The 27,938-nt window shown below is 41.4% G+C and overlaps 2 protein-coding genes across 2 annotated transcripts in view; both read right to left on the bottom strand.

Moving 5' to 3' along the window:
* Positions 1 to 27,938, bottom strand: part of LOC110959563 (succinate--CoA ligase [ADP-forming] subunit beta, mitochondrial) — a 333,454-nt gene that overhangs the window by 202,070 nt on the left and 103,446 nt on the right. The gene's annotated exons all lie outside the window — the stretch shown is intronic.
* On the bottom strand, positions 542 to 27,364 carry LOC127537104 (interferon-induced protein 44-like). Its single transcript, XM_051958856.1, has 8 exons — positions 27,340 to 27,364; positions 26,980 to 27,009; positions 26,819 to 26,852; positions 25,818 to 26,022; positions 14,885 to 15,037; positions 3,128 to 3,296; positions 2,917 to 3,017; positions 542 to 2,827 (listed from the first exon to the last, which is right to left on the bottom strand). Exons 1-8 carry the CDS (start codon positions 27,362 to 27,364, stop codon positions 2,666 to 2,668), a joined length of 879 nt encoding a protein of 292 aa, XP_051814816.1. The 3' UTR covers positions 542 to 2,665.

The raw sequence follows: 27,938 nt of genomic DNA, 5'->3' as shown, positions 1-27,938 counted from the left end.
GTTTAAAATGAATACTAGTAAGAAAACACGGTTTTCTTCCTGAGATCACAACCACCACTATTGATTCTCCTAATTGTAAATGTGTAGATGTGGGCTTCCTGCAATATAGTCATGTATAATAGTGTTTAAAGATGATGAGTGATAGTGATAATGGGATATGTGTAATAGTGTTAGAAGGGACTTGTAGAGGGTAAATATATGGAATGTAGACGGGGATATGTGCAATAGTGATTAAGAGAAACATGCAATATTATCATGTGCAATACAATTATATGTAATAGTGTCAGAGGGATATATGAAATGAACTCATGGTGGACTTATAGTGACAGTGGGGTACGTTTAGTAGAGCAATGTGCAATAATGATAGAGGGACACGTGCAATAACAACAAAGAGATATTAGCAGTATAGTGTCGATCCTCAGGGCCAGTGACCCCCTAATTAACTTATTCAGTTGTCAGGGAATCACCGGACCAGCTCTCCATCCTTCGGGTCCGGTCCTACTGCCCCCTGAGATTTTACTCAGAGGGATGCCGCAGAACTGTTAAGCTGGTAGACGAGGAAAATTCGCCTAGCTGTCTCACTGCCTTCATCCAGACGCCTATCCCTGCTTCCTCTGATAATTAATTTAACCGAGTAGCCACTTCGGTATAGTTAAATTTAACCACCAGACACACCTGTTAACGGCAGCTTTTCCTCTCATAGATCTTGCACTTGTTAAGTTGCTAGGTTAATTCAGAGGTTATGGACATATAGACAACCTCTAGGATATGTTTATACTGGGCCAACCTGACCCCTATGATTAGGTAACCTTTCAGAACCTTTGCTATTGTTATGCACGCAGTAATCTGACTTTTTACATCCAGAGCTAGATGTATAAGTATTCATTCAGGGATAAAAATAGCACTTGCAATTTGTTGTCTTTAATTGCAGGAAAATGCTTTATTAAAATATATTTAGCAGGGCAAAAGCATAGCCAATAAATCATCAGACAAATAATCAAACCTTAGATAATATTCAAATCACTCATCCTAACTCCTAACTGGTATTATGCTTTCCTAAAAGAGAAGTAATATTCACCCAGATTACATAATTTGGAGGGAGAGCAGTCACGGTGTGGCCACACCCGGCTGCTCACCTGAGACCCGCCGGGGCCCAGGGGGAAGTGGACGGGGGTCCGGACCAGATTTAGATCTGCATATATCCATTTTTGTTGTTTGGTCCAGTATTCCTCACATGGAAAATAGAGTTCAGTAATGTTCCTTCAGACAGCATTATTTCCAGATCACAGTTCAGTAATCCTCCAACACTGCAGGAAACGCAGTACTTTGGTCCATAATTCCATCAGAACAGTTATTCCTTTGCAGATCATGTTGAATTCCCTGTCCGAGTTACGTGGTAATCATCCCCTGTGCTCAGACAGATGTCTGGATTGCACCCAGGCAGATACCCGCAACGATCTCCCCACTTGCATCTCGATCAGATGTAACTTATAGTTTACTGTATCTTTACCCCCTCCCAACTCACACACTTGCCCCATACACTGACCGCATGATCACCTCCACTTTTAAGGAACTGAAACTATCTGTTTTGGACTGTCCAGACAGCCCATCTTGCCCCCCTGATCTCTCTTGTCTGCAACTCAGCACAGGCTCCTGATCAGGAAATGGAAAAGCAGATGTCAGCCTCTAACTGTCGCTGGCATCCCATTGTGCAATCTTTTGGACAATGTGTACAGACTTATTAAAAAATCCCAATCTATTCTGAGTTCACTTAACTCATGACTTCTCACCTCATAACAGTAGTCAAAACTCTTTCTAAAACACCTCAGTTTCATAGTAATCAAAACTGTTAAAAGCATTCCCATTTCATAAAGCATAAGTTCCTCTTTTTAGTCAAATCTGTCAAAAACATCACTTTTCACAGTGAGCTGCTCTTCTGACTCCTACACTGTTTCAACATTAAAGAATGTAAGAATAGACACTTGGTTAGATCAAACACATTCATTAGGTTATGGCATAATCTGATCCTAAATCACAGGTTATAATATCACAATGTTCCCTTATTTAGCTGTTGTTCTGTCAGAGTCTCCCCTTTGTGGCTGATTCTGGGATCTCATATCTCCATGCTTCACAACAATAGTCATCGGCTAATGTTAATTACTGGTTGGTAGCTGCCAATTTTTGTCTGTTATGTGCAGTACGTGTTATCACTTGTTGTTTGTTTTTCTTTTTGCATGTCTTTGTTCAGTTATGGTTTTATGTTATTTGTAATTTCTTTATCTTTGATCTGCCAATGGGACTCGAGATGGAATTTAGCCGTATGGCTACAATCTTATTAATCTACAATCTTAATTTACGTAGGAATGTACATTAATACGAACTGTCTCATTTTTAGAAAATAAATAAACAAACAAACAAATTACTTGTTGAGTATCATGCCATCACCAACATTTAGCACAACTTGAAAAATGCTAACATAGCGGCTAATATTATCCTGTTTAGCCTAACATAGGGCTTTACATTATACTATTTAGCCTACATTAACTTATTTAGCCTACATTAACTTCTTTAGGCTAACATTGTCTGTTTAGGCTAAAATATTATAAATAAATTTAACTCTGCCATGTGAGGTTTGTCATGTATGACAGCACTATTTTCTGCAGGTTTACAATTTGTCAATGAAATCCTTTCCAAAGTCAAGAATCAGTCTCAGTGCATTCAGGATCAGAGCATCAACATCTGCATCCTGGCTGGTTTCTTTGCTGTAGTTCTTCACAGGAAGGATGCAGTTGAGTGGAATCCCCAGTTCAGAGCTGAGCTGTGTCATCTAAGTTTAAAAGAAGCAATAATTCAGTTTTCGTTCAGCCTCCACAGGTTTTTGAGCTCACATTCTGAGGAAATCCAGCTGAAACTCACCTTTTTCTTTACAAACTTGCTCTTGTAGATGTTCTGCAGGTTCCTTTCCGTTTCAGGACAGGCTTCATCAAGTTTGGTGACAATAAGCAGTTGGGGAATACCTGTCGATACAAAGATTCACTTTTACTCACATTGTTGGAAAGTAGAAACCAGGGATTTTTGTCAACTGTTTTGCAAACATCAGCCCACACCAGCCTTTATCTGCTCTTACCCAGGTCACTGGCTGCTTCTCTGATCTGCCTCATCTTCTGTAAAACTGAGTCTGAAATATCTGCTGCGTTTCCAGAACAGACACAAACCAGAACATGGGCTCTGTCGTCCAGAGATGGTGTAGAGTTGTAGCCAGAATCAGAAGGAGACAGCGAAGATGCAGGGTTGAACTGTAAAATGTTGAAAAGATTCAAGTAAATGAAGACTCATAAACAGAGTCACTATGAACAGAAATGTTTTGTTCTTCTGTGGATGTGGGAGAAGCAAAGAGAAGTAAAGTTTTCTGATTATCTGTCTGAAGCCCAAAGTCAGTCAGCAGGTTTGGAAGAGATGTTCCCTACAAAGAAATCACCAAATTGACTCCAAAATTAGAACAAGAAACTTTACAAACAGAGAGGATCATCAGATTTTGAAGTTCTTGGGGGTCAGTGAATGCATCATGTGTTCCTGTCTGGAAAAATAGCCCAATGTAAGCTTAAAATTGTAATGTTTCGACAAAATTGCACCATTCTACATGTCTTGTTTTAAGATTTGTCAAAGGAAAACAAAAAATTGACTAGTTATAGTTGTTCTGTTTCCATAGAAGTGCAGGGGCCTCATTTATAAAGCTTGCGTATGCACAAAACAGGGCTAGAAAGTGACGTACGCCACTTTCTACGCAAAGGTTGTAAAAACAAACTTGGCGTGAGAATGTGTGCACCGGTGCACTAACCTTGATGCTTGTGTAACCCAGAGTTACAAACCATGATGAAAGATAAATATTGATTCTGATTAAAAAATTTTCATTGCACAATGGAAATAAATATGGTTAAAAACATGTTCATATTAGTTCATTAAAAGTTCATAAATATCCTTAAAAAAAAAAAAACTATATTATACATATTTACTGTCGTATTTTGCCTGGCAACTTGAGCAACCAATCGCAACCTACTTTGATATTGCTATCGGCCAATCAGGTCAAGGTCCGCTCTTGCTCTGTGCGTGCCCTGGACCTGTCTGTCAGACACGCCAGAGACACAGACGGGGGAGATCCTTTGCACGAGGTGGCTAGCTAACGTGGAAGTAGCAGCTTTTCCCAGAAGGATATTTGGACTTAGAGTGAGGAGGCTGCGAACACACCCTAGCTTTGAAGCTACCTGTCCCTCACGTGGTGCTTTTCATGAGTGAGGAGGCTGCGAACACACCCTAGCTTTGAAGCTACCTGTCCCTCACGTGGTGCTTTTCATGAGTGAGGAGGCTGCGAACACACCCTAGCTTTGAAGCTACTTGTCCCTCACGTGGTGCTTTTCATGGTCAGGTTTTTAGTGAGGATTCCTTCTAACGCTGGATTCACAAGAAGCTACGAGACTCTCCAGATCTGGATGGCGAGCCAACCTTGAGGACAACTTTGCGCTGGTAAACACGTATCAGACAAACACAAAGGAACAGTTAAAAGACTGACATAAAACGGAAAACGACATTCGCCAAAGGAACGAACTGACTGACAAGACGACTCTTTTTTATTTCATTTTATTTTACATTGTATTTTTGCAGCGCGCTGTTGTTATTTTATGTATGTTCCCTTTTTTTTTCCATTTAAAACTGCAAGTAAATTTGCTTAACTTGCAACCATTGTGTGGTGGTATCCTTTGCTGTTGCATACCCTGGGCTCCGGACGAACCTTCCTTATTGGCCCAACTACCATAGAAAAGTACTGTAAGTGCATAAAAAGTGTTACACAAAAGTGGCGAGCCAGCCAGGAGCCTAGGGTGTTCTGTGACAGCATTGGACCACTGATTGAAGAGTAAACATACTACCAAAATGGACTTTGTCGAGGTGTACGGCATTAAGGTGCCCAATGCGGTCGTTGTTGATGGAGTCAAGAATAGAGCGAAGGAAAAAGAGGTTTTTGAGTTTTTAGAGCAACATGGTGCTATCAGTAGAATAGTTATCGTTGACGATGAATTATCTGAAATTCACGGAAGTCAAGTTGTAGAGTTCGAGTCCGGTGTAGCTGTTGAAAAATTAGCACCTGCCTTACCTTACCTCTTTAAATCCGCTGACAATCCTGAACTGACATACACCATACGAGGTCTAACTGATGTGTATGCACAAGCTGTAGGGGGCAGTGTTACCGACACTTATCTTAGCAGTTTGAAAAATTTAGCTAAGTTAAGTGGGAAAGACTTTGAGGAGGTTTTGCGGGACGTATTGTCAACAATAGGTAAAACTGTTGAGAATGTTGCTATTGCTGAAGCTAGTCCCACCAGTGAGGTTGAAAATAGCCTCACTACGCCAACCCCTATTGTAGAACCTTCACAAAGTGGTGTTTCACCCTCACACCACACTGAGAGTCTTCTCTCTCCTAAGACCACTCAGAACACCTTCCAAAGCCCCACAAAGTCAAACTTGACATCCATGTTGAGTCCAACCGATCTTAACCCACCGGAAATCCAGAAGATAGTGGTGGAGCATGTTGTCAAGAGTACAGAAAGATCCTCACATGGTCACTCCACCTTAAGAATCAGAGCTTTCTCTGGCAAGACACCCAGACCTTACAGCGAAGCAGACTACGAAACCTGGCGTTCTCATGTTGACTTAATGCTTGAAGACCCTTCCCTGTCGGAGTTGGAGAAAACTCGTAAGATATTTGAAAGCCTCCTTACTCCTGCTTCTGATGTAATTCGCCCCCTTGGACCTGACGCTGCATCTGCTGACTATCTTAAGCTGTTGGACTCAGCTTTTGGCACCGTGGAAGACGGTGAGGAACTTTCATGAACACACTACAAGATCATGGAGAAAAAGCGTCTGCATATCTCCACCGCCTGCGGGTGGCACTCGATCTCACAGTGCGTAGAGGTGGTCTTGAGTCCAATGAAATGAACAAACAACTTCTTAAACAGTTTTACAGAGGCTGTTGGGATGAAAGTCTGCTAAATGAACTGCAGTTGGCGCTAAAGCACAAAGACCCACCCTCGTATGCAGAGTTATTGCTTCTCCTCCGTACTGCAGAAAACAGACAAGAGGTTAAAAGCACACGAATGAAAAAACATTTGAGTGCCACAAAGCCGAAAGCGGCCTCTCATGAACAAACAGTCACTGAAACAAACATAAGCCTAGCTGAAGCAGAATCAAGCAGTCTAAAAGAGCTGAAGAAACAAGTTGCAGATCTGAAGAGTCAGTTAGCTGCAGTTATGAAACAAAAGAAACAAGTCCCACCAAAGAAAGAGCAAATAAGAAAACAAGAACATAAAAAACCTGATCATGCCAAACCTGAACACTTACCTACACCTAGTCGTTCCAATGTTAGGCCCAAACCTTGGTATTGCTTTCGCTGTGGGGAGGACGGGCATATTGTGGCTACTTGTGAATCAGAGCCAAATCCTGCCCTCGTGGAAGCTAAACGAAAGGAGCTAAGAGTGAAAAGACAAATATGGGACAGCCAGCACGACCAAAGCTCTTTAAACTAAAGCATGACCCTGTTGTGGGACAAACAGCGGCCAATGCAGAGTTGATCAGTCCCAAGAAGTCCAAACAAAAAGCTCCATTCAGAAAGCGTGTTGATCTAAAGTCACACTCCCGAACAGACACCTTTCGCCTCCCTAGTGGCTTAGTTGGTACAAAAAGTACAGCACAAGTGAAAGTTGATGGTCATACTGTGAATTGTTTAATTGACACTGGCTCTCAGGTGACTACTGTTCCTGAGTCATACTATCGGCAACAGTTGTCCACTCACGAGATTAAGCCACTTCATGAGTTGTTAGAAGTGGAGGGAGCTAATGGTCAGTGTGTACCTTACTTAGGCTACATTGAAATATCTGTCACTTTCCTTAAAGACTTTTTAGGTATTGAAGCTGAAGTGCCTACACTTGCCTTAGTTGTCCCAGATGTGCGAGCAGTGTCTCAGTCCTTAGTGCTAATAGGGACAAACACATTAGATGTACTCTACGAACTGTACTCTGATGCATGTTCAGACCTGCAAACATCTACACCTTATAGCTATAGGGCAGTGTTAAAAGTTCTTGAATTGCGGCACAAACAGTCCAAAGACAGTAGCCTTGGTTTAGTGACAATGCACAACAAAGAGCCACAGTTAGTTCCTGCAGGCCAGACAGTTGTTTTAGATGGCTCTGTATCAGTAACAGCTGGTGGTAACAGTGAAAGGTCTGTTCTCTTAGAGCACCCATTAATGTCAACCTTACCTGGTGGCATCCTCGTAAACCCTTGTCTCGTAGACCTACCTGAGAGAGCCCCTTATCTTGTCCCAGTTGTACTTACCAACGAGTCCGAACGTGACGTGACAATCCCTCAGAAATGTGTCATTGGAGAAATCAATGCATATCAAAGAGTACTTTCTCAAGAACACTCAGTGAGAGCCCCAACGCCTAAACCAGAACAAAAGTCCAACCTAAAGTTCAACTTCGACTCTTCTCCCATTGGCACTGATTGGAAGGAGCGCTTGACAGAAAAACTTAATCAAATGCCTGAAGTATTTGCACAAAATGACATTGATTTCGGAAAAACAGATCAAGTGAAACACACAATCAAACTGTCAGATGAAACACCATTCAAACACCGAGCGCGCCCCATACATCCAAACGACCTGGAAGCGGTCCGTAAGCATCTCCAAGAACTCCAACAAGCAGGCGTGATTAGAGAATCTACCTCCCCATTTTCTTCCCCCATTGTAATAGTGCGGAAGAAAAATGGCGAAGTCCGCCTATGTATCGATTACAGAAAGCTAAATATGCAGACTGTTAAAGATGCTTACGCCCTCCCCAACTTGGAGGAAACGTTTTCCACCCTGACAGGTTCACAGTGGTTCTCCGTCCTCGATTTAAAGTCGGGGTACTACCAAATTGAGGTAGAGGAGGTGGACAGACCCAAAACGGCGTTCGTGTGTCCCATCGGCTTTTGGGAATTCAATAGAATGCCCCAAGGCATTACAAACGCTCCCAGCACATTCCAACGCCTCATGGAAAAATGTATGGGCGACATGAATCTGCACGAGGTGATTGTGTTTCTCGATGATATCATTGTATTCTCCAAGACGCCTGAAGAACATGAGGCCCGCTTAATGAAAGTTCTCGATCGCCTCAAAGAGTATGGACTAAAACTCTCCCCCGAGAAGTGCAAGTTTTTTCAAACTTCAGTCAGATATCTCGGCCATATTGTGTCCAGTGAGGGGGTAGAGACGGATCCTGAAAAGGTGAAAGCCTTAAGTACATGGCCTGTGCCCCGTGATCTGAAACAACTTCACTCGTTCTTAGGCTTTTCAGGGTACTACAGGCGATTCATTAAGAACTACTCAAGCATTGTTAAGCCCCTCACCGACCTAACAGCAGGCTATCCTCCCCTGCGCAAATCCACAAAACCGAAAGCCAAGTCTGTCCAGTACCATGACCCAAAGACACCGTTTGGTGAGCGATGGACTTCCTCCTGTGACGTTGCATTCAAAACCATCATTGAAAAACTCAGTACTGCGCCTGTCCTGGGTTTCGCTGACCCTAAGTCACCCTATACACTACATACCGACGCCAGCACTACAGGGCTAGGCGCCGCTCTCTATCAAGAACAAAACGGGCAGGCTAGGGTTATAGCGTATGCAAGTCGGGGGTTGTCTAGAAGTGAATCCCGTTACCCTGCGCATAAATTAGAATTTTTAGCCCTAAAGTGGGCGGTAACGGAAAAGTTTGCAGACTATTTGTATGGCAACCAGTTTACTGTCATCACAGATAGTAACCCTCTTACGTACATCTTAACTACTGCTAAGATGGATGCCATGAGTTACAGATGGCTTGCTGCTTTATCTACTTTTAATTTTAAACTTCAGTACAGAGCCGGCAAGCTTAACTCAGATGCGGATGGTCTATCCAGAAGGCCACATGGCGAGCTGCTAAACGACGCTGTGTCTCAAAAAGAGTTTGATCGCATAGAGCAGTTCACACGTACTCACCTGTCCTTACCGGAGAGTAGTGTTAGTTCTGAAGTAGTGTCTGCCATTTGCGAGAAACACCTTGTCTGTACCTCTCAAGACAACACCATTCCCTTGGTTCATTCACTAACCATGCTTGCAGCCGCCATTCCAAATGACTTTGTTAACGAAAACGAATGTGGTGGTCTTCCTATCATACCCCACATGTCCTCCGAGCAAATCCAAAAGGAACAAAGAAATGATCCTTGTTTAAGAGAAGTCATTGTCCAAATCGAAACTGGTGAAAAAGTCCCACCAACTGCACGCACTGAACTTCCCAACATCAATCTGTTGCTCCGAGAACTCAATCGACTTGAAATGCATGATAACATCCTATACAGAACATGTCAAGACAGAGAAAATGTTTCTTACCAACTTGTCTTACCTGAGCAGCTCCGCGATTCAGTCTTCCAAAGTCTCCACTGTGACATGGGTCATTTAGGCACTGAGCGAACATTAGATCTTGCTAGAGCCAGGTTCTATTGGCCACGCATGGCGGTAGACATTGAAAGTAAGATCAAGACATGTAATCGCTGTGTACGACGTAAAACTGCTCCTGAAAGAGCCGCTCAGCTTGTCAATATAAAGTCCACCCGACCCCTTGAATTAGTCTGTATGGACTATCTGTCCATTGAGCCCGATCGAAGCAACACAAAGGATGTGCTCGTGTTGACCGATCATTTTACAAAATACGCGATTGCCGTCCCCACCAGCAATCAGAAGGCTCAGACAGTTGCAAGAGCACTTTGGGATAATTTCATAGTCCATTATGGGATTCCTGAACGGTTACTCAGCGATCAGGGTCCTGACTTTGGGTCCCACATCATCCAAGAGCTTTGCAAAATCATGGGCATTCGTAAAATTCGGACAACACCGTATCACCCCAGAGGGAACCCAGTAGAACGGTTCAATAGAACATTGCTAAGTATGCTCGGAACTCTGGAGGAAAAGGACAAAACTCAGTGGCACAGTCATGTCAAACCACTCGTTCATGCGTACAATTGTACGAAAAATGACACAACTGGTTATTCTCCGTACGAGTTACTCTTCGGTCGTCAGCCGAGATTACCAGTTGATTTGGCATTTGGACTTCCCTTCCATAACAAAAACTTCAAGTCACATTCCCAGTACATCGACAAACTAAAGACAACGCTACAAGAAAGCTACAAGTTAGCCACAAAAAATGCAAATAAAATGGCTGAAAGAAACAAAACAAGATTTGATATGCGTGTGAAACCTTCAAAACTTGAACCAGGCGACAGAGTGTTGGTCCGAGCAGTCCGCCTCAGAGGCAAGCACAAATTAGCAGACAAATGGGAGACTGATATTTACATTGTGGCGAATCAAGCAGGTGACTTGCCCGTGTATTCCATAAAACCTGAATCAAAAGAGGGCCCTGTCCGCACAGTTCACCGCGATCTGTTACTCCCCTGTGGTTTTCTTGCCCCTGTTGAAGAGAAACCAGTCCAACCAACTTGTACTCGCAAACCAAAAACAAGACAATCACCTGAACAAATTGAGGAATGTGAAATCTCAAAGCTGGAAAATGATGATGTCTTTTGGTTCAGAGAGGAACCTAGTCAACAGCCCGAAAAGGTCACAAAAGTCTATGAGATCCCCAAACCAAGGACATGTTCAAAAAATCAAAGCTCAAATGAAACTGGAAATGACAACTTACCTGAATGTGACAATGAAACTGGAAATGACAACTTACCTGAATGTGACAATGAAACGGAAATGGATAGCTTACCTGGATGTGAAAACTTACCGGATGATGGAAGCACAGAGGAAAATGAAACAAATGTGGAAAAAACAAGTCATGATGAAATCAAGAATGACACCAACTTACCTGTCGAACCTATCAGTGATGAGCCTGTGAAAGAAAGTGAACCGAGTGACAGTCAAACAAACTCAAGTCAGTCAACTCCAGACCCTGAACCCACACAATCTGTGAGGCGCTCAGAGAGAATTACAACTCAACCAGAAAGACTGCAATATAGTCAGTTGGGTACTCCTCTCGTGTCTATTGCTCAGTCTCTGTTTCAAGGACTAAGCATGGCTTTTACTAGTGCCTTAACAGATTCCGAACCTAAATTACTGTCAATGAATGTTAAAACCCCGGTTATTACAATCTAACTAACCACATGCAAAGGGACTTGCATGATTCTAAAGGGGGGATAGTGTAACCCAGAGTTACAAACCATGATGAAAGATAAATATTGATTCTGATTAAAAAATTTTCATTGCACAATGGAAATAAATATGGTTAAAAACATGTTCATATTAGTTCATTAAAAGTTCATAAATATCCTTAAAAAAAAAAAAAAAAACTATATTATACATATTTACTGTCGTATTTTGCCTGGCAACTTGAGCAACCAATCGCAACCTACTTTGATATTGCTATCGGCCAATCAGGTCAAGGTCCGCTCTTGCTCTGTGCGTGCCCTGGACCTGTCTGTCAGACAAGCCAGAGACACAGACGGGGGAGATCCTTTGCACGAGGTGGCTAGCTAACGTGGAAGTAGCAGCTTTTCCCAGAAGGATATTTGGACTTAGAGTGAGGAGGCTGCGAACACACCCTAGCTTTGAAGCTACCTGTCCCTCACGTGGTGCTTTTCATGAGTGAGGAGGCTGCGAACACACCCTAGCTTTGAAGCTACCTGTCCCTCACGTGGTGCTTTTCATGAGTGAGGAGGCTGCGAACACACCCTGGCTTTGAAGCTACTTGTCCCTCACGTGGTGCTTTTCATGGTCAGGTTTTTAGTGAGGATTCCTTCTAACGCTGGATTCACAAGAAGCTACGAGACTCTCCAGATCTGGATGGCGAGCCAACCTTGAGGACAACTTTGCGCTGGTAAACACGTATCAGACAAACACAAAGGAACAGTTAAAAGACTGACATAAAACGGAAAACGACATTCGCCAAAGGAACGAACTGACTGACAAGACGACTCTTTTTTATTTCATTTTATTTTACATTGTATTTTTGCAGCGCGCTGTTGTTATTTTATGTATGTTCCCTTTTTTTTTTCCATTTAAAACTGCAAGTAAATTTGCTTAACTTGCAACCATTGTGTGGTGGTATCCTTTGCTGTTGCATACCCTGGGCTCCGGACGAACCTTCCTTATTGGCCCAACTACCATAGAAAAGTACTGTAAGTGCATAAAAAGTGTTACACTTGCGTACGCACAAAACAGGGCTAGAAAGTGGCGTAAATCACAACCTTTGCGTAGAAAGTGGCGTACGCTGTGTACGTTGTGATTTCTAAAAACAAACTTGGCATGAGAATGTGCGCACCGGTGCACCAACTTTGATACTTGCTTACGCACATTTTGGAGAGAGAGGGAATGGCAGTGTCGGAGGGTGAAGTGGCGAATTGAAACCAGATTGATCTCAAACCTTTATTGTTATCACAGATTAGACTTGTAGAGCCAGATAATCATAAACCCTCATTGTTGTAGATGTTCCTATAGTGCGCCATTCGGCCTATGACTGTATTTGCAGAACTATGTTCATATATCAAACTTCCACCTTCAAATGATATAGAGCGGTTAGTGGCACTGATTGATTACTAATTTGGAAAAGGCATGTGACAATCAGTCCAATCGCTGATCAAGCAGATAAATCGCCGGTGACAGCCGTGCGTAATGTGGCACAATGGATGCGCTGGCATTGCTGGAATATCACATTAAGAATGGAGAGAGATTTTAGGGATCACGGGGATTTCCCGGCTAATAAGCCGATTCAGATTCCCTAGAGCAGTACTCTTGGATCTATGTGCTGAACTGGGCCGTCTTAGACAGACCCACCCGCCGAAACCACGCCATCCCGGTACAGACACAGGAGCTGACGACTCGGGGGTTTCTGGCGACACCGGCTCCTTCCAGCGGGAAGTGGCTGACAGGTCTGTGTTTTATATGAAGAATGTATGAGGTTACATTTGTTGTCTAAATCCTACCTGGGTCTGATATACAGTTAAATGATGTCCTTTAGGTCTGGGATATCACAACCATCCCTCAGCGCAATAATGCCAGCTGTTTTGGATGACATTATAAACATGACCAGTCAGTACATCAGGTTTCCTTACACTGTGGGTGAACAGGCCAACATGAAACGGCAATTTGCAGCGATGTCCAGTTTCCCAAATGTAATTGGCGTAACTGACTGCGCTCATGTTCCTGTAAGGGCTCCGAGTGAAAATGAATTTGTCTATGTGAACTGAAAAAATGTACATTCAATCAGTGTACAAATTATTTGTACATCGGACATGATCATAACATATTTAATGGCAGGGTGGCCTGGGTCAACACATGATTCATTCATCCTGACGCACAGCAGTGTGGGGAAAAGACTGCAGGCCGGCGCTGTGTAAAATGCCGTGGATCAGCAGCTTATTTATATACAGATACATTCATGAGTTACTTTGCATTGACCATTGATGGTAAAATGTGGGTGTGTTGTGGGCGGAATGTGAGGTGGATCCACCTGTGCAATCTTCCAGCTGGTGTGTGATTTATCAAGAAATTGCATGCAGCTGTGCTTACGCACAGTTTTATAAATCAGGGGCGAAGGGCATACGCCCATTTCACATTTTCGGTGTACGCAAACTTTTAGTATGGATCCTATGCAATGTTTTATAAATGAGGCCCCAGGTCTTTATGTTGTAGTAAAAAATGAGCCCACATTGTGTAAAAATGTGACAGGAGCTACAAGAAAAGCACTCAGAGAGCGCAGTATTCCACCAAGGCTGCTCAGTTTGAAGTATCATTTCAGACGGATGATATCTGTAATAAAAAATGACCTTGTGCTGAGCACAGGCATGTGTTATGCACGTACACATTATGTATTTATACCGACTTACATGTAAATTACTCTTATAAAGGTCTATTGATCAGTTCATGACTCGTGTTAAAATAACATTCCCTCCATGCTTTTAATTTGAAGGCGTATTTTTAATGCTACAGGTTTTTATTTTGTCACCATTCCAGCAGAGCAGGAAATGTTTCTCTTAAAAGCAGTTTCTTGACATGACAAAGACGCTGTCGAAAAGTCTGAAAATTCACGCAAAGGTGAAAGAAAACGGTTCCACGCTGTTGCTGTCTAGCAAAGGATGTGTCTAAACTTAGAAACACCTAGCTGGTATGGAGACAAGCTCTTATGGTCAATAAATGAGTGAAGGACAGAAAGGTGAATTTGTGTTCACATAAGGCTGACGGCTGAACGTAAAGAAGGGCTTTGTGAAACATCAGGAGTTTAACCATTGTCTGGCTGGGGTTTGCTACATCGCGTGACCTAAATATGTAGCGGATGGCAGGAATTGATGGGACTCAGAAACACCCCACAGTCTAATCAATTATTCCTTGTATGATTTCCAACGGATAAATCACAGTCAATTTGTAGTAGGATCGCGATCGTGTGATCATCAGACAGAAAATCCCAAACAAAGCCGTGGATCCAGATTATAAACCACATTAGTGCCAAAATCTAATCACTTGGTCCTTGTGTCATTTCTGATCTTCCCTGAAAATTTCATCCAAATCCGTTGGTCCGTTTTTGAGTAATGTTTCACACAGACAGATTCACAGACAAACGTACGCCGATCGTTACATAACTCCACCATTCCTTGGCGGAGTAATAAACATTTGACATTACTTGGGGTTCAGAGGTACTAAAATACAAAACTTCACCACTAGTGTCAGTTTTGCATTTAAGATTTTACCAAAAAACAGTCAAATAGATAATGTAAATGTTCATATTTACCACACACTTCTAAAACAAAGTGAAGTGTTTTACAGTTGTACCTTGTAATTCTCCATCACGTGTCCCATCATGGCCAGTTTGATGTCTTCCACTCTGACTCCTCTCCCACTGCCTTCCTCCACACCCATGATGTCATTGAAGACAAAGGGGTAATAGCTGCCCCAGCTGTGTTTCCTGATTTTATGGGTTTCATACTAAGAAATAAAGATGGTGAGATGGGCATTTCAGAAAATTTTAAAGCAGCAAAACTCAAGACAAACATCTAGAGCACTACATTTTTTTGCTTGATCAAAAATATACATACAGCAATTTGTATAATAAGATTTGGTGATGTAAGAAGCTGTGTGTCAAATGTTCTTAGTTGGGTCTTAACTTCTCCTGAGGGATTTTGGTTGACTACAGTTGATGACTCAAAACCAATTTTAAAAAGGCCCATTTTAAACACTAAACTCAGCCACAAACACTAGCAGCTACTGATCCCAAATCATCTGTTTGTCAGTGTAAAGTATTCATGGTCCAGTTGTATTTCTGCCACCATCAGGAAGAAAACACAAACTATCACCTGCTGCTGAAAGACAATTGGTCAGGATGGTCAAAAGCCAACCAAGAATCATCAAAAAGCAGGTCTGAATGAGTGATAAGCTGCTGAAACACAGCTGTCAGTGTCCACAGTGTTTTACATCAACATGAGCTGAGAGGATCCATGAAGGAGGAAGTTCTTCCTCTAGAAGCAGAACCTTAAAGCTCCACTCAAGTTTGCTGATGATCACATGGACAAAGAAAAGGCCTTCTGGAGGAAAGTCAAGTTAAGAAATCTTTATTGTCCCCACGGGGCCATTTTTGATGCAGCCAGCAGCAAAAACTGTTACGGAGCGGGGTTTTTGAACCCAAAAAGCAGGCACTCAGAGCCAGGCAGATAATTAACCAGAGATTTAATAAACAAAGACTAATGCAACAAAAACTCCAGACAGGAGGTATTCAAATAAAACAGGGCTCCAACTAAAACATGAGCAATGGACAGAAATAGGCCACAACAAGGGCTAGAACAAAAACGGGATGACTCACAATTTATAAGTCCATGGATCGGGAGCCGAGGCGGGGACAGAGGGGAAAAACTCCAGGAGCAGAGTGTGGGGAATATTCATTTCAACCTATCTATCAAACAATCATGTTTTAATTCTGTCTTTAGTTATAATCCACATTATACATAAACTTAGTTTCGATCTTTATCCCATAAGAACCCAGACCCATTTTTCCTTAAAGGCATTATGGAGGATGTTTTTGTTGTTTAATTTGTCTGATTCACATAAAATGAATATACTGACCTTTAGTGGACTTGTATGTATGGTTTATAAAAGAATAAAAAATTTAAAAAAATAACTGTGGACATGGCAGGACCTGAAAAACATCAGCCAATCAATGCGCTCGGACCGAGGCGTTTGCTTTGCTCCCTTTCCTGTCAATCAAAAATCTTCCGGCTCAGGCCTAGTTACGTAGATTACGTACGCCTTGGACTTACGTGTTTTCTGTATGTGTTGCTTTGGTATAGCTTCGTAGTTAGCTGGCGACTTGTTTTGCTCATCTTTTTTTACATAATGGCAGATAAAGATCCAGGGGGACCCAGCCGTAAAAGAAAGTCATTTTTTGAGGTCAGAGAAAATAAAAGACAACTGGATCACGAGAATGCAAAAACAAAAGTGATTATTGGCGAGTCATTTGGGCGATGGCGTCAGCTCAAGCAACAAATGGACCTAAAGACAGATGCCTTGGTTGCTAAATTCCTTCTGGACAGGTAAAATGCATTACTGATTATTGATTATACTGCGGCTGCAGGCAACTTCACGAGTCCTACGCAAGTTTCTGGAGGGGGGCGTTTCTTCGTAAATGTTAAGAGGGGGGAGGTTAGAGGGGGGGTGAGGGAGAGGTTGTATGTGGGCATGCACATGCTACGTTCAAAGTCGTAGGAAATTAAATCTCCTCTAATGCCTTTAAAGGACTTAAAAAGTTAAGGTCAGACACATACACACGTGGACAAAATTGTTGGTACCCCTCAGTTAAAGAAGGAAAAACCCACAATTCTCACTGAAATCACTTGAAACTCACAAAAGTAACAATAAACAAAAATTTATTGAAAATTAAATAATCAAAAACAGCCATTACTTTTGAATTGTTGATTAACATAATTATTTAAAAAAACAAACTAATGAAACAGGCCTGGACAAAAATGATGGTACCTCTATAAAAGATTGAAAACTATTTGACCAGAGTGACATGATTAACTCAGGTGTGTCATTTAATTGACATCACAGGTGTTTCCAAACTCATAATCAGTCAGTCTGCCTATTTAAAGGGAGACAAGTAGTCACCCTGCTGTTTGGTGAAAAGGTGTGTACCACACTGAACATGGACAACAGAAAGCGAAGGAGAGAATTGTCCCAGGACATCCGAAAAAAAATGATAGACAAACATCTTAAAGGTAAAGGCTATAAGACCATCTCTAAACAGCTTGAAGTTCCTGTGACAACAGTGGCTCATATTATTCAGAAGTTCAAGACCCACGGGACAGTAGCCAACCTCCCTGGACGTGGCCGCAAGAGGAAAATTGATGACAAATTGAAGAGACGGATCGTTGGAATTGTATCCAAAGAGCCCAGAGCAACCTCCAAAGAAATTAAAGGTGAACTCCAAGGCCAAGGTACATCAGTGTCAGATCGCACCATTCGTCGTTGTTTGAGCCAAAGTGGACTTCATGGGAGACGACCAAGGAGGACACCACTGCTGAAAAAAACTCATAAAAAAGCGAGACTGGAATTTGCAAAAATGCATGTTGACAAGCCACAAAGCTTCTGGGAGAATGTCCTTTGTACAGATGAGACCAAACTGGAGCTTTTTGGTAAGGCACATCAACTCTATGTTCATAGACTCAAAAACCAAGCATACGAAGAAAAGAACACTGTCCCTACGGTGAAACATGGAGGAGGCTCAGTAATGTTTTGGGGCTGCTTTGCTGCATCTGGCACAGGGTGTCTTGAAAGTGTGCAAGGTATGATGAAATCTGAAGACTATCAAGGCATTCTGGAGAGAAATGTGCTGCCTAGTGTCAGAAAGCTTGGTCTCAGTCGCAGGTCATGGGTCTTCCAACAGGACAACGATCCAAAACACACAGCCAAAAACACCCAAGAATGGCTGAGAGAAAAGCGTTGGACTATTCTAAAGTGGCCTTCTATGAGCCCAGATCTGAATCCCATTGAACATATGTGGAAGGAGCTGAAACATGCCATTTGGAGAAGACACCCATCAAACCTGAGACAACTGGAGCGGTTTGCTCATGAGGAGTGGGCCAAAATACCTGTTGACAGCTGCAGAACGCTCATTGACAAATACAGAAATCGTTTAATTGCAGTGATTGCCTCAAAAGGTTGTGCAACAAAATATTAAGTTATGGGTACCATCATTTTTGTCCAGCCCTATTTCATTAGTTTGTTTTTTTAAAATAATTATGTTAATCAACAATTCAAAAGTGATGGCTGATTTTGATTATTTAATTTTCAATAAATTTTTATTTATTGTTATTTTTGTGAGTTTCAAGTGATTTCAGTGAGAATTGTGGGTTTTTCCTTCTTTAACTGAGGGGTACCAACAATTTTGTCCACGTGTGTAGTAGGGAGGTTAATCAACTTTTGACTTCAAATCATGATGCAAAAGTCCCCTTTGGTATGTACAGCCATGGCCATAAGTTTGGACACAAGTACCATGACGCTTGTGAATCTTAGAAAATACCACAAAATTGTCACTTACAATACAGTACACAACTCCTGAGAACTATATTAAGTTTCATATTTAAAAAAAAACATCAAAAGAGTTTGGTGTCATTTTGTTATTCTTACCAAATACCTTTTTTTTTGTTATTTTCTTCTAATATTATGTTTTGGGAACAAAGTTGTTCCAGTTGTTGGAATTTATTGATAATATTATATCCCTTGTTGATTTGTTGACTAATTAAACTGGTGCTGTCAAAAAATATTAGTTATGTTCTGTCATAGACATCAAAACAGACATAGTAAGTCATGCTGTGTCCAAACTTATGGCCATGGCTGTAAGTACCTTAGGGTCATACATGTAAATTTATCCTAAGACACAAGTGAGATCACGCTTTGGCGGCCATATTTAAAATGGCCACCGACCATCCTTGAGAGGCCCATATCTTTTCTTCTGTTATAGCTATAATGGCAAACTTGGTGTCAAATTGTACATTTTTTGGGGGTCAAGGAATCCAATAAAATCGGTTTCAAGACTTAAAAAAGAATGATATTCTCCTCACCATGACAACTGAAGGTAAAATATGCAATTTATTTTTAAAAAAACACACATACCAAAAACACAGTCAAATCAAAACTCAATAATTTAATAAATACAGCTTAAAGTGTTGAATATGTGTATTATGGATGCTAAGAAAATGAGTAGTGAGACAAGTCCATAACTACAATCAAAGAAAAAACATTTGTCCTCCCTTGTCTTCTTCAGTTTCTTGTTCATTTTAATGCCTGGTACAACTAAAGGTTCATTACCTGAAGAACGCAATGAACATGACAAAAAATGCAACTGATTCCATAATACTTGTCTTATTACATCTTATTTAACATCCTCTGACTTCATTGTATTCCCTGGTATATAAGAGTATTTTGTGTCCTATCTGACATGCTTAAGCTTCATTGTATTCCTGGGGTAACTAAGAGGACATCTCATGTCATCAGCAGCACTGCACATGCAAAGGCCTAGAGTGGATTCCTGCTGACATTCAAGCCATAGCACAACTCAGAAGTTGTCAGCTTTCACATAATGCCTAAAATTGAAGAATTATGTGAAGCCACAAAGGCAGCCATCTTGGTCCTTCTGGAAATTGGCATGAGTGAGAGACAAGTAGCGAAGAAACTGAAGATCTCCAAGACAGCCGTTCATTACACCAACAAAACAACAAGCCCAACATGGTTCTACCAAACTGCTAGCTGGTCATGGCAGGAAACGTCTTTCTACCCACCAGATGACCGTCACTCTTCCATTCCTGAGTCAGGAATCATCCTCAGACCTCCAGGGACCTTAAAATGAGTGGACACTGGAGAAATGGGACTTGACTGTTGATGATTGGACAACAGCTCTCTTCAATGATGACTCCAATTTTCACTTGATGCCCACTCCAGCCAACTTACTGGTTAGGATGAAGCCTGGTGAAGCTACAAACCAGACTGTCTGCCCCTACAGTAAAACATGGGGGTGGATCAGTGGCCATCTGAGGTAGTTTCAGTCTGGGTGGAACAGGGAAAATGAACCAGGTCATGTACAGCACTACTCTTGAAAACAGTCTTCTTCCATCAGCTGGAAAACTCTTTCCTGCTTCCAATTACTGGATTTTCCAACAAGACAATGCCCCTTGCCACACAACAAGGTCAGTTAAAGCCTGGATGGAGAACCAGAACATTGGAACCATGCCTTGGCTGCTCAATCACCAGATCTAAATCCAACTTAGCCTAGCCGCGCTAGACAACCCACAGCAACGAATTTAATTCTCTGCCAGGGTGGGTCTAGTTACCCTCCATAAGGCTCAAGGTTGGATGCTCCTAAAACTGGCCGGACGAATCACCATGAAGCGTAGAGTCAGAAGGAGGGCGTAACTAAGTGACGACAGAGGCGCGATGATTCTGACAGAAACAACCGGAAACAACTGGCCTAGCCGCGCTAGACAACCCACGACAACGAATTTAATTCTCTGCCAGGGTCGACAACAAAAACGACAACAGTCGTTGAGCTCCATTAGCACCGACTCTGAATAATCTTTCTGTTAACATGTCTGTAATATACTTGAGCTTCACCCATTGACTGTATAAATAAGGCTTCACCGAACTACCGCATCCTCTGATTTCCGGTGCTCTAGGAGCCTATTCGTTGTGCTGATTGGTTGTATACCTACCCAATTGCTGCAGAGTGATTTGATAGACAACCTTTTAGCCCGCCTTCCTCCCTGTCGAGCGTGCCTAGACCCTTGCGTCTTCAGAGCATGGGTCTAGCGCGGCTAGGCTAAATCCAACTGAAAACCTGTGGAAAATCATCAAACGCTAAATAGAGAACCACAAGCCCAAAAACAAAGCAGATTAGTTAGAATTCATGCAACAGGAATGAGCTGCTGTGACAGCAGAACAATGTCAGAAGTTGGTAGAGAGCATGCCAAAATGCATGGCTGTAGTCATCAGAAACAATGGTTATGGATCAGTACTAACTCCTGTGTGGATCATGGGACTAAAACAGACAGAAAAGAAAACATGGAATCCTAAAAGCTGTTTTTTGGCAGTACAATGCCATAGCTATTGATGGAAGAACTGAAGTCATTTTGGTTATTATCAAGAAAACCATGGAAAATGTCTGATATCAGCTCTGAAATTAAACTCTCATGAGTTATTTTTGTTGTTGTCATTATATTTGTCCAAACAAATGTACATTTAGTGGTACCAGGAATTAAAATGAACAAGAAATTCAGGAAAACAAGGGTGGGCTAACATCTATTTCCATGTTAGAAGTAGGAAAAGCCATACCTGTAATTTTTTAGTGATGAGGACTAATAGCTTGGTGTAAATACATCTCAAAGATGATTGTCTATTTAGATGTCTGCACAACTGTGGGAACATGAGCCATAACATCTACAGAAAGACATACAAAGCAGCCTCTGCATGCAGCATTTGCAAGGTGCCTTACAGCCAGTCTTAAATTTGCACATGACAAGATCTGGCAAGTCCTTTGAAATAGTGGAGCCTGTCCTCATAAAAAAAAAACAACAACCACATAGGTCGTCTGTACACGCCCGTATTACGACCGAGTGTTACATTTTGATGTTAAGCGACCTCTAGCGGTTGAGTAAATATCGACACTCCGGTGTCGCAGGTGAAACATCACCATGAACAAACTTTTACCTAACACTATCCCTAACCCTAACCCTAACCATAACCATAACCATAACCCTAAACCCGTGTTGCGAAAGTGAGGAAAAAGCCGTTTTGCGAATTAAATCCCGTAATGTGTTCCTTTTCCCTGTAGGGGCGCTAACGTAAATACACTCTCATGGGTCGTATTCCGTTGCACGTTACATACGACCTGTGTGGTCGTATGAGTTGGAGGACTTGTTGAAATAGTGGCAGTTGTAGTGTAGACAGGAGATGGTGGAGAGTCTGGGGAACCCTGCTGCCATCCCCATAGAGATGGCAAGACTGTTGTATGCTATTGGACAAGTGCCTTGCCCCATGCATGTCCACTCTAAAGAGAAACATGATTCGTGATACCAAGGCCCTCCATTATTCTTAGCCATATTTATATCATGTCCCTACACAATTTTTTCTTATCTGATAAGCTACTTGAAGGAGGTGCTGATGGAGTGCATCACTACTTGGTGGAATGTGGTGAAAGCCTTTTCCTTTGTGAAAAAAGAGGGAGCGTTGTGCAGCATCCACAGTTGTGATGTTGTCCTCAGATACACCACAGAGCATCGGGACAAATCTCTGGAGCCTGGACTACGGTAGCTGATTGTTTGTCTGAGGACTTTCATTGCATGCTGAGCTATAGTGGGGCTGGTAGTCAACTCTGTGAACAGTGGCAACATGTATGATTTTGATGGGTGAAGTAGCCTCTATGATGCAATAGCATTTCTGCAGCTTTTGTGCTACATGGCAGGATTTTAATTCATCACCTGCACTACATAGTGACTCGCCCTGGATCTTATCTATAGCTTTCTTTTTAAACATGATTGCAATCACTGTCATCTTCCCCCTGGACAGAGCTCTGTCCCATCTGGAGAAGCCTGCAAGTTCTGCAAGAATCATGTTCTTTGATTTTAATTTCCAGTTTTTAATACGATTCAGCCGGTTCTTCAGAGGGAAAAGCTGGAGGTTACAGGAGTGGATCACCACCTCTTGGGTAGGATAATGGACTACCTCACAGACAGACCACAGGTTGTGAGGACACAGGACTGTGAGTCTGACATGGTGGTCTGCAGCACAGGAGCCCCATAGGGAATGGTCTTGGCTCTGTTTCTTCTTCCAGTACACTGCAGACTTCATAGACCACTCAGCCAGCTGTCATCTGCAGAAGTTCTCTGATGACTCTGCAGTCGTCGACTAGCCAAGCTAACATCCCTGTTGGACAGTATCTCCCACCCCATGCATGATACTCTGAGGCATTGGACAGCTCCTTTAGTGACAGACTGATTATCCCAGGTGTGTGAAGAAGTTTTACTGCAGGTCCTTCCTTCATGCTGGTATCAGACTTTCCAACAGACCACACACACACTCACTTAATAACAGTTACCAAATTGTCATATGCAATAAGCTAAAGTGAAATTCATTTGTGTATATATTTATAATAATGAAGTTAAGTAACTAGCAAAATGTAGGCTATGTGCTTGCTTCAATAATGAAGCTAAGTAGTTGATAGCGAGCTAGCTATAATGTAGCTAACTATTTATTAATTAGCTAGTTATTAATTATCAAACCTTAAAAAATATTTTCTATTCAGTGAGAAAGGCATACGAACCTCAAAGTGTCAACCTGTCACTTTGGACCTTCAACAGCTGCTACAGCTGTTACAATCCCTAGTGCATCTGAGCATATGCTACTCCTGACTAGTTGAAATCTCATGCTACTTAGGACAAATGTAATGCACAGAAGTAGTTACACTGCTTAAATAAAAAACTTTTTGATGGAAATGATAAGTAAAGTCACTCTGATGACACAATTTTTATGTAAAATGTGCATCTTTACCCCCAGTTGTCATGGTAAAAGGAAAGCTGTTGGTATTTTAAACTTGAAACCTATTTTGTTGGCTTCCTTGACCCCCAAAATGTACACTTTGACACAAAGGTTGTCATTATATCTATAACAGAAGTAAAGATATGGGCTCTAGAGGATTTTCGGCACATTGGCGGCCATTTTTGAAAAAAATGTGTTTATTTCCAAAACAAAGGGTGATCTCACTTGTGTCTCAGGATAAATTTATTTGTATGACCTGAAGGTACTTCCATACCAAAGGGGACCTTTGCATCATGACTTGAAGTCAAAAGCCTATTTTTTGGGATTAACCTCCCTAGTAATAAAGCTTTACAAGGAAGAGACTGGGGCACTCAAAGTGTTTGTTACACTGGTGTCACCGTGGGTTCTTATGGGTTAAATTCCTGAGCTTCCAAAGGAAATACAAGCGCTGGTTGGCTTTCTTGCACACAGCATCAACCTGATGCTCGAAGGACATTCTGTCGTCAATTACCGTCCCAAGATATCTATACTGCTGAACTGATTCCACAGTTTGACCATTAATCGACAGGGGAGCGAAAACTGAACGGGACTTCCTAAAATCAGTCTTCATTTCCTTGGTTTTCTGAACATTAATAGTGAGGAAGGACGACTTGCACCACTGAATGAAGTCCTCTACTACAAGGCCGGGCACAGGGTCAGGCTGAGAAGGGACACAATCACAGAATCATCAGAGAACTTCACAATATGATGCTTCTCATATGAGCTCCAACATGCATTCGTGTATAATGCAAAAAGAAGGGGCGACAGGACGCATCCTTGGGGGGAGCCAGTGGAGGAGAAGAGAACATCAGACAAAACGCCATTGACCCTGACCCGTTGTGATCTGACAGTTAAAAAATCCAACAACCAGGCGCCCGTATAGCTCATTGGGTTAAGTGGGCAACCCATGTACAGGGGCTAGTCTCCGACGCAGCCCGGGTTCGATTCCTGCCCGTGGCACTTTGCTACATGTCTTCCCCCTACTCTTCTCCCCATTTCCTATCACTCTTCACTGCTACTATCAAAATAAAAGGCAAAAAATAAATAAAAATCCAACAACCAGTAAATCAAACTCCTGTAGATCTTCTAATTTAGAAGACACTGGGACAAAATATGGGGTTGAATGCAATTAAAAGCAGATGTAAAGTTGATAAAGAGCAGGCAGACAAAATTTTTGACGCCATCTAAATGCGACATAATCATGTTAAGTAGGGTGATTGTTGCATCGTCAACCCCCCTCCCTGACTGATACGCAAATTGGAGAGGGTCCAAGTTTGACTGGACAGTGTTCATAAGATCCTCTTTCACAATCCTCTCAAAAGACTTCATTACCAAAGAGGTAAGTGCCACGGGTCTAAAGTCATTCAGTGCCTTCGTGCATTTGTTTTTGGGCACAGGGACAATAATCGAGTCCTTCCACAGGTGGGGCACCCTGTGGACCTGAAGTGACCAGGAGAAGATGAAACTGAAGATGTCAGCTAGCTGCTCGGTGCAGTTCCTCAGAACCCGACCTCCAATCCCATCAGGACCCGGGCTTTTCCTCTCCTTCACACCACGGAACACCCTCTGTACCCTCTGCTTGTTGACATGCATTGCCACTGTACTGTTTAGATCTAAGGAATAAAAACTGAGCATACATATGTTTGGGGGAGAGAAGGTGAGGCCTTGAACCCCAAGAACACCAAACCTACCATCAAGCATAGTGGAGGCAGTATCATGCTCTGTGGAACTGGAGCTTTACACAAAGTATTTGGAATAATGAAGGAGGAATCTAAAGTAAAACTGGCCAAAGGATGTTTAACCAAATATTTCTGAACCCATATTTGTGACCCGGCAAATTTTGTCATATTTAAAAAATACTTTCAGAAATTTAATAAAGTCATGAAAGCACCAAAATTATTATTTTTTTGCTTGTTTGTTTTTTGTTGTTGTTGAGATGAAGAAATCATAGAAATCCCACTACATATATTATTGAAACTAATGTTTTTAGTCTATTTTTTATGCAGTATCTTGTCTTGTATCTCAGCAGAAATAAATGCCAAATGATCAGACATTTCATGATACATATTACATGTGAAAGTTAGTACCAAGAAATCTGAAGGTAGTTCAAACACATCAAGTCAGAGTGAACAGAGGAGAGTTTACATACTTTTGTGGTGAAACTTGCTCCTTCAGAGTTTGTTGTGCTGGGCAGCGCTGTATGGGCTATTGTCCCTCGTACGACAGTGCTGACAGAATTGATGAAGCTGGACTTTCCAGCACCAACTGGCCCGTAGAGCAAAACTCGGAGTTGTTTCACTGCATCTCCTTCAGGTTCAAAATCCCTCACGTACTGGAGATCATGCTGAGTGTTTCTGTTCAAATGTGCAGGAAATAGATTTAAGACAACAGTTTTAGCATGACTAACAGCTAGCATGCTCACTGTGAAGCATCATTCTGATTAAATTCTTAGCATTTTACTATTTGCTAATCAGTATTAGATTAATGCTATTTTATTTATAGCATTCAATCAATTTAAATTTGCTAATTAGGACTGGACAAATGAAATTTTGACTCAATGGTGTTGCATAAAAAGTCACAAGATCACCAAAGTTAAATGTCTGAAGCACTTTTTATCACAATCCATCCAATAGTTTCAGCAACAGTTAATTTCAGATTCACTCTGAGCCACAAAATTCAGCAGCCAGTTTGAAAGGCATGTTATCTTTTTAAAAGATGCCAAAATTACATCATTTCTCAGCAACAGAAACTGTACAAAATGAAAAAGATTCTGAAAAAACTTTACAATGATCCTTGAGCTGATCATGTGTGGTGTGTGCGGCTCAGTTTGAAAAAGTAACCAGATCTAAGCAGAAAATTGTCTCATTTAATCCAAATCACTAGTGTAGAGCCACATTTTTCCAGATATTATTTTCCACATTTTTGTTAAATAAATAATTTAGGAAATCATTTTTTTGTCATTTAGAACACTATAACTTTATTGTGCTAGACAGCAGACATTTCTTTCATTCTCCATACTTATAGTCATGGTTTTACTGTTTCTGTAGAGGTGCAGACTTTATATTCAAGTTAAAATGGATTCAAGTTCATATCAGACTCTCAAACATACAAGAGCAACAAGAACGTCTGGTAAAATGTACATTTACTCACCCCCACTGTAATTGTCTCCATGGAGTTTTAAAAGCTGTCAAGAAAATTGTATTAGAAGGAATTTGGTGTTCAACACCAGTTACTGAAATAACAAATTCATCAAAGTCCTGCAGAAATGGAACAACTTGAGAATAATTCACAGAATTCATGTTGTAACTCACTGGGAGAAGGAGGTCGGGGTGGAGCAGACGCTGCAAAGTAAAACAGATGCAACAGTCTGAGTAAGAAAGATATCAAAAACAATCATTGTAATTCCAGTCAAAATGAAGAAATACATTTTTTAGACCCACAATTATCAGCAGCTACATAATTAGGTATCCAGTCTGAAACTTGTGACAAAAGTTTTAATTTTAAGTGGAATTTAGTGATATTAAACAGATGATTCTAATAAAATAGGAGACTGCAACAAAAGAGTGAAGCTGATGTAACATGACCAGACATGACTCCTGCTGCATCATCAACAGAGAATAACATCATTAAGTTAAAGTCTTGTGTTCTGTCGGTGCTTTCATATTACCCACCTGGAGTTGATGATGAACCTCCCATGACTGAAAGAAAAGGATAAAAATTATGAATGCAGTGATAATGTTTCATTTCAGTGACCGATTTGATCTTGACTTGTGAATTTCAATAAAGTACTATTTAAAGGAAAAAGGAAGTTTGGTATAATTTACTGTAAACTATTGTTTAGTGAAACCATTTGCAACTACTGAAAGTAAACATCAATTTTAAAAAAAGTCAACCTGATTCTTTTCTTCACACACGTGGGAAACAAATCAAGTCCTTCAGTAAAATACTAAACAAATGATTTTTTTCATCCTTACATAATTGTTAAAACACATGAACCATAGCAATATATGTCTTAGAATAAAAATACAGAAATGCAATTCTTCTTTTCTAACCTGATGTTAAACACAGTACAGAACTCTTACCTTTGCTGCTCAGCTGCTGCAGAGAGGAAAGTAGAATGAAGCTGCTCAAATACAGAGAGAGGGGATTTTATAGAGACTTTACTTTCACTTTCTTTTTGCAATAGACCACATGGTTTATAAGAACTGGGTGGTGGGCTAAGGGCTGCAGGATAAATCAGGTGTTTTCCAAGAAATGGATGGAGAGCACA

The sequence above is a fragment of the Acanthochromis polyacanthus genome, chromosome 14, assembly GCF_021347895.1.
Source record: "Acanthochromis polyacanthus isolate Apoly-LR-REF ecotype Palm Island chromosome 14, KAUST_Apoly_ChrSc, whole genome shotgun sequence".
Taxonomy (NCBI): Eukaryota; Metazoa; Chordata; class Actinopteri; family Pomacentridae; genus Acanthochromis; species Acanthochromis polyacanthus.
This window is presented reverse-complemented; position numbering and strand designations above follow the sequence as displayed.